This window comes from Macadamia integrifolia, unplaced genomic scaffold (genome assembly GCF_013358625.1).
Source record: "Macadamia integrifolia cultivar HAES 741 unplaced genomic scaffold, SCU_Mint_v3 scaffold885, whole genome shotgun sequence".
In the NCBI taxonomy this organism is placed as follows: domain Eukaryota; kingdom Viridiplantae; phylum Streptophyta; class Magnoliopsida; order Proteales; family Proteaceae; genus Macadamia; species Macadamia integrifolia.
The window spans coordinates 314,384-325,150 of NW_024870570.1; the positions used below are offsets into that span (position 1 = coordinate 314,384).

Here is a 10,767-nt window from a genome sequence, read left to right on the forward strand (position 1 = left end):
AGATGTGACCACTGATGGGAGACGTAGTGAGGGCTTAGGAGGGTCGGTTCGGCTTTCCAACATCACAATGATGTGGCCAAAATGTTGTGACTAGACTCACATTTCCAAGGATTGCTAATCAGGTAATACAGGGATCATAGGTTTTCATATTCTTTTCAATTTTTTTTTTTATAATGGACAGCGCATGTTTGATCAGATATTGGTGGGACTTTCTTTTCTGATGGCAGCAAATGAATTCGTTAGCTACACGGGGAAGAAGAAATACAATAATATATATAGTTGTATATGACCACTAGTTTTAAATATAGAGAAAATGTGTATATATATATTAGCCCATCTTGCTTTGAATCTCTACTACACTTGCTACTTTGTTAGAGTTAATTGGGAGTCTAAAACTGCAGTTGTTGTTCAATGGCTTGCTTGAGGTTCTCCTTGTGTCTTCTTCTCTGCTTGGTCCTTTTGGTTGCAAGGTCTGAAACTCGACCTCTTCTTCATCCATCTCTGGATGAAGGAAAGAGGCTAACTGAATCCTCCTTTCGGACATTGTCTGAGATTTCCAAACATCCATTCAAGGGAGGGGTGATGAGAGAAGAAGTCACCGGAAGCCAACACGAAGCAGAGCGAGTGAGTCCCGGAGGACCTGATCCACAACATCACTCAAGGAATCTGTCCAAAGGAACTTTGTGGTGGAACAGTCATCAGTGACTGATCGTCCAATTCAATTGTGCTGCAATGAGAGAGAGTTATTTTGGAGTTGGTTTAGTTACTTGTGCTTTTTTTGTAAATAAATAACAAGCCATGTACTGCCAATCATTTCTCAGTGATCCACCCTAACTTCTTGTTGGGTGTTTTTTGTTTTGTTAAGTCTTCAAATTTCTCTTTTGTGATGATGGGCCATCTTAGGGTGAATTAAAAATAACGCTTTCATATAAAGTTCAATTATCTACTGTCACACACTAACAAGTTGTGCTCCATCAAGTTATCAATGAATAGATATAAGTTGGAGACTAGAATAAACAGGATAGTGACAAGTCAGTAACAAGTTATGCTGTAGCTCCTTTCTCTTCCTGCATTCATATACATGGTTGTTCAGGAAGTGTGTGATCTTGAGTTCGACTCCTTTTATCATCTTAGGGTCAGTCATACAGGTGGTTTAGTGCTCTTCATTTCTTTCAATGATAGTTGAATGATTCTCAATTCTCATTCAACTCCAATAAGACCTGATCTATACGGTTGTAGGGTCAGTATGGATATAGATGGTTATTTAGGAAGTGTGTGGTTCTGAGTTTGATTCCTTTTATCATCTTAGGGTCACTCATACATGTGGTTTAGTGCTCTTCATTTCTTTCGATAATAGTTGAATGATTCTCATTCAACTCCAATAAGACCTGGTCCATATGGTTGTAGGGTCAGTATGGATATAGATGGTTATTTAGGAAGTGTGTGGTTCTGAGTTTGATTCCTTTTATCATCTTAGGGTCACTCATACATGTGGTTTAGTGCTCTTCATTTCTTTCGATAATAGTTGAATGATTCTCATTTAACTTCAATAAGACCTGGTCCATATGGTTGTAGGGTCAGTATGGATATAGATGGTTATTCAGGAAGTGTGTGGTTCTGAGTTTGATTCCTTTTATCATCTTAGGGTCACTCATACATGTGGTTTAGTGCTCTTCATTTCTTTCGATAATAGTTGAATGATTCTCATTCAACTACAATAAGACCTGGTCCATATGGTTGTAGGGTCAGTATGGATCCAAGGAATAATTAGACCGAAAGTTTAGACACTCGTGTTAGAAGAAAAAAAAAAAAAAAACTTCAGATATGTCAGATTAGAGAAGAAAGAAACTTTTTATTTCGTAGAAGAGAAGAATGAACCAGAGAATATGTACAAGTAGGCAAAAGAAAAGTACTATAGAATTCATGGTCAACCCATAACATAAGATGAAAAATCTGCATTAAAAATGAGTGCAATTAAAAAAAAAAAAAATAACAACAGTTCCAATGAGGGTGATTAACTTTATCTAATTCTACTTATTATGTGTAGGCCAGCAGTTTAGATTGGTACGAAATTGCAATCATATTGGTGGGACATAACCCTAGAATTCCAGTCGGTTTGAATAGCATGACCACTACAATAGTGGACACTTTTGTTTATGGTACTCCACTTTTGAGTGACAATGTCTGAGAGTCAACTCCAGTTTATCCAAACCACATCAGATTGGCTTGGCTTCCACAAGAATAAATAGATAGTGACAAAAGCAAACATGGTCACAAAATTGAACCACTGATCGGTTACATTCCATATATATGTGCCAGTTAAGGAAATGAGGGTCTAATGATAAAGTTAATAATGGTAAGTTATTAAGAGCGCTGCTTTATTAAGTGGGTCACTGAGGAAGATTCTTTTATGTGGGTGCTCAGAATTTGTGGATATATATGTTTATGTATCCAGTCAATGCCTTCTTTTATATATTTACATAATATTATGCTTTCAAGACAAATGGAATTTTTTTATGTGGCAAAAGAAAACTAAAACAAAATATAGTTGATTGGATAAACTGTTTTAAATTTAAAAGTCAAGGCAACTGACAACACATGATAAGTGCCTAACGGTGAGGGCAAGGTTAGCCCAACTCACCTAGTCCTTGAAACAAGGTTTAGAACTTTTCGCAGGTTTTGACCTAGCCTTCTTCCTCAGCCACTTATACGGGGTGGGTTGATAAGATCAATGGTTAAGGGATAAGCTATTAAATTTGACATGTTAGGGATGTTATGTAGGCTTGCTATCTCTATTGGATATGAATTTTTTGGTCTTCCAGTTTTGTGTTTGATCTCAGGATTGAAAGGATTGAAGCCACTGTGAGTGCTTTTCTCTGGAAGAGACATGATGATAAAAATAATTTCCTCCATATCATCATTTGGGCTTCTGTTTGTCTTCCGAAAAAGAGGAAGACCTAGATCTGAAGAGAATGAAGATGTCTAGGGATGTAGAGAGTGAAAGACATAAGGTTGAGCTTATAAAGCTTATGTGGAAAATTGCTATAATGAAAAAAGATGTGAACATGATCTGTCGGCAGCCATCATTATTGAAGTTATTGAGTCAAAACGAAAAGAACAACTATTCACTATTCCCTTCAACATTATTGAGATAAAGACAAATTCTCAACTCACCTCTTCACTTCCTTATCTCTCTTTTTTTCATAGCATTAAATGTGAAACATTTAAATGCATGAATGGAGAAGAGAGGTCGCCTGCCATGGCCGGCACTGCCTCCGTCGATTTTGAAGGAATTGAAAGAGATCGAGGCGGCTACGGCAATGACCATGGCACATAAAACATGCTAAACAATGCATGACATTGCCTGTAAATAGGGAAGAAAGAAGAGGGATTCAATATTCAGAGGTAAATCAAGCACGTGAATTGGAGCTTGAGAATTTCTCTTGAGGTGTCCTTGTGTTTGGGTGTGGGATCAATTATAGGAAAATACTAATATATAATTTCTCTGTATATGTTTCTTTTGGAAATTTTATGAGAGTTGTATTGTGAGAGAGTTCCCTTGTCGGGTGAGTCCGATATACAGTGTTGTGGGTGTGAGATGTGTGTGTTGTAATTTTTTTCCCTGTATTAGTGAAGTGAGCTCGTGATATTGCCTCGTGGATGTAGGCAACCGTGCCGAACCATATAAATCCTTTGTCTCTGTATCTTTTACTTTTTAGTATTTTTCTTAATTACACCCTTCGATTCCATAAGTACAGATCAGTGTGGGACGTATTTCTGCAACAATTGGCATTAGAGGCTAAGGTTGGGAAGCCTTGTTAGCACGTGATCAACATCGATGTATGTTTCTCGGCTTTGCGGTATGGTTACTTTAACTTCTACAAAGTTCAAGGTGCCAAAATTCAACGGTTCAAATTATCCGTTGTGGAAGTTGAAAATGCAAGCAGTGTTAGTAAAAGATGGGTGTACGGTTACACTTAACGAAAAAGACAAGAAGTCGACGAGTATGGATGACCTTACTTTCACAATGAAAGATCAAACAACAACGATAGACTTACTGCTTGCCTTAGATGATTCTGTGTTGTTCAATATCTCTGATTAAACCACTGCTAAAGGTTTGTGGGACGAACTGAAGAATCTCTACGAAGGGAAAATGATGTCCAATAAAATTTTTCTCCGTCGACAGTTGTACAACTTGAAGACGAAGGAAGGTGCTTCGTTCGAAGAACATTTGAACGAGTTTAATACCATATTGAGTAGATTGACTGCCATCAGAGTAAAGATTGATAATGAAGAAAAGTTAACACTTCTTCTTTGTTCTATGCCAGATTCATGGGAGTCTTTGATCATGAATCTCAGTTCTGGAACGGACCTTAATACAGAGTCGGTTATAGCTATGTTGCTCATAGAAGAGTCTCGTAAAAAAATACTCGAGAGCTCTTTTGGTAATACAATGATGGTTAGAAGGAGACCCACAGATAGGAATTCCAGTGCGAGTCGATCGTCAAGATCGAAATTGAAACGGCGTAAAAATGGTCCTTGTTGGAAATGCAGCTAGAAGGATCATTTACGTAAGGATTGTAAATCCAAGGAGAATCAACAACATTATAGATTTGATTCTCATACATCATCTACTTCCACAAGTTCTCAAGGCAATGTTGTTGAGAAAGACGATTCATTTGATGATGGTGTGGTGATTTCCGCGGTTCCAGATGAGAGCATAAACCATTAATGAATTTGGGATTCGGGCACTTCTTTCCATATGACAACACACAAAGATTGGTTCCATACATATCAGTCCTGTGGTGGTGGTTCAGTTTACATGGGTAATGATCACTTATGCAGAATTATGGGGATCAGATATGTTCGAGTCACGATGTTTGATGGCATCACTCAATTTCTGATGTATGATATATACCAAACCTACGGAAGAGTCTTTGGGAAAGTTTAATGAAGATGGATTTAAAATTGCTTTGGAAAAAGGTTGATTGAAGATTATCAAAGGAGCACTCATCATGGTGAAAGGGGATTTGATAGGCGGATTATATAGGCTGATCAGAGACATTGTAGCCGGCGAAACTATTGTTGCCAATACTGTGACAGAGTCTACTACAATCTGGCATAGGCTTTTGGGACACATGAGCAAGCAATGACTACATGTACTTGTTCATCGTAGCCTTCTTCCTAGTTTAAAATCTATTAATTTGGACTTTTATGAGGATTGCCTATTTGGAAAGCTCCACAAAACTCCCTTTCCCCATTCCACTGCTAGAAGTAAGAATATTCTTGACTTGATACATTTTGACACTTGGGAAGTAGATGTTGATTCTTTGGGTGGCTTGAGGTATTTTATCTCTTTTAATGATGATTATTCTAGAAAAGTTTGGGTTTATATCCTTAAAAGGAAGAGTGAAGCTTTTGTTTCGTTTAAGAAATTTAAAGCTTTGGTGGAAAATCAAAAGGGAACAAAATTTAAGTGTCTGAGCACTGATAATGGTGGATAATACACTTTGTAAGAATTTAAATATTTTTCATTGAGCACGGCATTCAGAGACACTACATAGTTCCAAGAACTCCACAGCAAAATGGAGTGGCTGAGCGTATGAACCGTACGTTTATGGATCGTGCTAGGAATATATTGAGCTGTGTTAGCTTGGAGCAGCATTTTTGGGCTAAAGCTGCATGTACAACTTGTTATGTGGTAAATCGTTCCCCAACAACTACTCTAAATGGTAAAATTCCTGAAGAGGTATGGTCGGGAAAACTTGTTGATTATTTATTTCTCCATACCTTTGGTTGTGATACTTATATGTGGATTCCGAAAGAGTTAAGGACCAAGCTTGATGCAAGGTCAAAAAATTGTTTTTTTCTTGGCTATACTGAAAGAGTAAAGGGGTATAGGTTGTTGGATCCTACTACCCACTGTGAGGGTAGCGGCCGGAAGACGTGAGATCCTTCTCCTCCATTGTTGGGGAGGGAAAAAGACTTTTAGTTGTGTTCCATCCTCTCTCCTCTATTTCTCTTTCATGAGGGAGGGGTGTGTCGTGTGTGCTTACCCATGGGCCCCACATTGCCGTATCGTCGATTGGAGGTACGTGGGATCCTATTTTACGGGAGTGTAAAATAAGTCATTCAAGATGGGGATTTAATGATAGTCTAATACCGGGATTGGGATCATGCAAAAGGGTTTGGAGTTGCCACCTTGGATTATGGGCCTAAGACCCGGAGGTGGGCTCAATTCTTGAGAAGAGGGCCCAAAAGTTGGTATGGTCTAGAGATTTAGAGTAAATGTCAGGTTGTAGAGTTAGGAAGGTGTTAGGCACCCAATCTACCCGGTTCAACCGGTCTTCCTACTAGATGCTTCAGAACGAACATTTTTCATAATTATTCCTATTTTGCATATATGGCTAAGTTATCACACATATGTACATTGATTGAATTTAAATGATTATATACACTAAAACAAGGTCAATATAAAGTCTACATTATGCTAATTTGGGTAAGAAATTATACCTGTGCTTGGCCCCTGTTTTTGGTCAAGAGAGGTGGGACCCGGTTAGTGTCGGCATGAGCTATTTTTTAGATTCTCTTGGCTCAGGGGATGATGGTCTTGACCTCCAACTTTCTTTCTCGAGAGACATTAACTGTAGTGATATTTGGACAGAGTTCTGGCTAGGAACGATTACTTTCAGGTCTTAGGATGAGGTATCGATTCAGTAGAGCTTTCGTTGGGAATAGGCTATGGGAGGGTTAGGCTGACGTGGCACTCCGACAGAGCTTTCGCTGGGGATAGGCTAATCCTAGGGATTTCGAAGGCCTGAGGAACACTTCTAAGATCTGAAGAATGCTTTGGATCTTATGAAAATTCGAAGAAAGCTTCGAATCTTACGAAGATCTCTACGAAGACTCGAAGAACCTTAAGAGGGGGTTGAAGACTAAGGGGAAACTTTTTCGACGCAAAGTATCACTCAAAGAAGACAAAGGATTGAGAAGTTTCAAATGCCCGAAGAACACTTCGAAGATCCGAAGAACACTTCGGATCTTATAAAGATCTCTCCGAAGACTTGAAAAATCTCAAGGGGGAAAGGGGAGGAGAGAGGCAGAGCTTCTCTTCCTAGGATGCTCACTTGGAGGCTTGGATGTTGTGATGTTGTGTTGTGAAAAACCAAGGGGTGGGGGGTATTTATAGGATTCTTGAACCAATGGGGAGGGAAAGGGAATTCCCTTAGCCAATGGAGGAAAAAAATAATTTTTTTACACCAATAGGATGAAAGTAAGAAATTTTTTACCAATGGCGTGGAGGATAAATTTCTTTGGTCAATGGGGGGAAAGGTAATTTTTTTGGACCAATAAGGTAAAAGGATTCATTTTTAGACCAATGGGAGGTTGCGAAGTAGGGTATGCTAGTGGGGTAGTGTAAAATGCACAAGCGGGTGAAGAGATTTTCTCTTCACCTATCTTCACCCACCGGGTCAATGGAATACAAATTTTGGCCATTGTCGACAATACACGGGGATGGGCATGGGTACATGGGGCATGCATGGGTGCACAGGGCAGGCTGGACGTGCACACAGGGCTAGCAGGAAGCGGGTGCATGGGGCTGGCCAGCAGCGCTGGCAGGCAGTGTGCGCACGAGTTGGCAAGCAGGGGGGCACGAGCTAGACAACAGGGGCCTGCAGGCTGGGGTGCGGGGGTGCATGGGCTGGGCGATAGGGACACGCAGGATGGCTAATGGGGGAGCTTGGGCTGGCACACGGGGGCGCATGGGCTGGGGGTAGGGGCTTGCAGGCTGGCACGAGGGGGTGCATGGGTTGGGTGGAAGGGGCATGCAGGCTGGTTGGAAGGGGCCCATAGGCTGGCACTCGGGGGCGCATGGGTTGGGCGGCAGGGGAGCGTAGGCTAGCTGGCCAGCTATCACTGTGTGCGTGCGGGGTTGGCCTACTGGCTGGCTGGCCAGCGTATGTGGTGTGCGTGTGAGGCTGGCCAACTCACGTGGCGTGTATGTGGGGCTGGCTGGCCGACCTGAGGATGTGTGTAACTAGGTGTGGATTTTTTGGAGTACTTGCAGGAGATCCGACAGTCTGATTTTGACGTACCATATATCATTGGAATCGTAATTTCAATCACTATCCATCCGTATGGTCATTATAATAGGATTCCTTCATATGTAAAAAGTCATAATTGGATCCTCTTTTCTCCCACATAGGATTTCTAGGGGTTTTGAATAGGTTTGAAGTGTTCATAGATATGGTTACCTCAGTCAATCGTCACCACTATTAATTGGAAGCACGGGGTCATGTTCACGATCTGTAATTCATCATAGCCAGAGAAGAGTGATAAAATTGAGTGTCTACAGAATGCCCCTCTTTGGCCGAGGCTTGTGCCAACAACTGAAGGGCAAAGAAAAGAACGACCACATTTTATCATCCGGAGCATGTACTGTCGTCATTTCACTCATTAATGACAGAGTTTGAAAAATACAATAGGTAATATCTTTTAGCTACTTTAAAGTTTGATACTTACCTGAGTCATCGATTTGTAGGAAAAAAATTCGCTGCTCTTCCATTCCTGCAAAAGACATTAGTACTTGATCTTATGGTGGGATTTTATGTGCCTGTCTAGGGAGTTTGGTCTCCAGGCTGGGTCTTTTGATCCAGTTTGGACTATCTGGGACCATTGATTACAAGAAAGAAATTTGCTGTGGGGTTGTGTAAAATGCATAAGCGGGTGAAAAGAAAATCTCTTCACCCAACGGGTCAGTGGAACACAAATTTCGGCCATTGTCGTAGCACATGGGGATGGGCAAGGGTACACAGGGCATGCATGGGTGCACAGGGCAGGCTGGGTGAGCACACAGGGTTGCTAGATAGTGGGGGCATGGGGCTGGCAGGCAGCGGGTGCACGGGACTGGCAGCCAAGCGCACGCGGGTTGGCACGTGGGGGAGGCATGGGCTAAACGGGAGGGGCATGCAAGCTAGCATGCGGGGTGCATGCAAGCTAGCATGCGGGGTGCATGGGCTGGACTGTAGGGGCACTCAGGCTGGCTGATGGGGGCACTTAGGTTGGCACGCGAGGGAGCAAGGGCTGGGCGGTAGAGGCACACAGGTTGGCATGCGGGGGCGCATGAGCTAGGCGGCAGGGGCATGTAGGCTGGCTGGCGGGGGTGCGCAAGCTGGCACTCGGGGATGTATGGGTTGGGTGACAGGGGAGTGCAGGCTGGCTGGCCAGCTAGTGCTGTGTGTGTGTGTGGGGTTGGCCTACTGGCTGGCTTGCCAACATGCGCGATGTGCATGTGAGGCTGGCCAGCTCACGTGGCATGCGTGTGGGGTTGGCTAGCTGGCTGCTTGGCTGGCCGACACGGGGATGTGTGTAACTAGGTGTGGATTTCTAGGAGCTCTTGTGGGAGATCCAACGGTCTAATTTTGACGTACCATATATCGTTGGAATTGTAATTTCGATTACTATCCATCCGTGTGGTCATTATAATAGGATTCCTTCATATATAAAAATTCATAATTGGATCCTCTTCTCTCCTACACAGGATTTCTGGGGTTTTTGAATAGGTATGAAGTGTTCATGGATATGGTTACCTCAGTCAATTGTTACCACTGTTAATTGGAAGCAAGGGGTCATATTCATGATCCATAATTCATTATAGCCAGAGGAGGGTGAAAAAATTGAGTGTCTACAGAATGCCCCACTTTGGCCGAGGCCTGCGCCAACAGCTGAAGGGCAAAGAAAAGAATGACCACATTTTATCATCCGGAGCATGTACTGCCTTCATTTCGCTCATTAATGACGGAGTTTGAAAAATGCAACATATAATATCTTTTAGCCACATTAAAGTTTGAGACTTACCTGAGTCGCCGATTTGTAGGAAGAAAATTCACTGCTCTTCCATTCCTACAAAAGATGTTAGTACTTGATCTTATGCTGGGCTTTCATGTGCTGGTATAGGGAGTTTGGTCTCTAGGCTGGGTCTTTTGATCCAATCTGGACTATCTGGGACCATTGATTATAAGAAAGAAATTCGTTGCTCTTTCAATCTTATAAAAGAAAAGATTTGGATTCCTGAATTTCCTTGGCCAGGCTTCCATGTGCCAGCCTGGGGAATTCACTAATGAGATCGGGCCACTCGGAGCTGACTCAAAGAGATTGGCTCACCTGGGGTCAGGTTAAAATGAAATTGGGCCACCTAGGGCCAGGTCAATGAAATTGGGCCACCTGGAGCAGGATAAATTACCTAGGGTCGGGTAAATAAAATTGGGACACCTGGGGCCGGGTCAATGAAATTGGGCCACCTAGGGCTGGATAAATGAAATTGGGCCACCTGGGGCTAGGTAAATGAAATTGGGCCACTTGGGGCTGGGTCGATGAAATTGGGCCACCTGGGGCCGTGTAAATGAAATTGGGCCACCTGGGGCTGGGTAAATGAAATTGCTTCTTTTTCTAATTTTTTTTTTTGTCCCTTGATTAGGGTTCTTGATTTTGAACCAAGAGATTGGAGTCTTGAATTTCGGATTTTTGATTTGGAACCTTGCTCTTTGCTTTTGATTTTTTATTTTCTTTCTTTGAATTTTTGACCAAAATTTTACCTACCAATGGAATTTTGACTTTCACCTTCTCTTTTTTATGTGATATAATTTTCATCTACCACTAGAAATTATTTTGGGTTTGGCATTTTGTGGTAAGAACCTTTGATTTGAACCTTGGAAGTGGAATCTCAATTTTTTTTTTTACCCATAAAATGGTCCCCCTCCTATTCAT

General features: G+C 41.9%; 1 protein-coding gene across 1 annotated transcript; it reads left to right on the forward strand.

The window, feature by feature from the left end:
* The first annotated feature begins 301 nt into the window (after positions 1–301).
* Positions 302–858, forward strand: LOC122070317 (CLAVATA3/ESR (CLE)-related protein 3). The gene has a single exon (XM_042634449.1). It carries the CDS (start codon positions 412–414, stop codon positions 703–705), a length of 294 nt encoding a protein of 97 aa, XP_042490383.1. The 5' UTR covers positions 302–411; the 3' UTR covers positions 706–858.
* Positions 859–10,767: the final 9,909 nt, after the last annotated feature.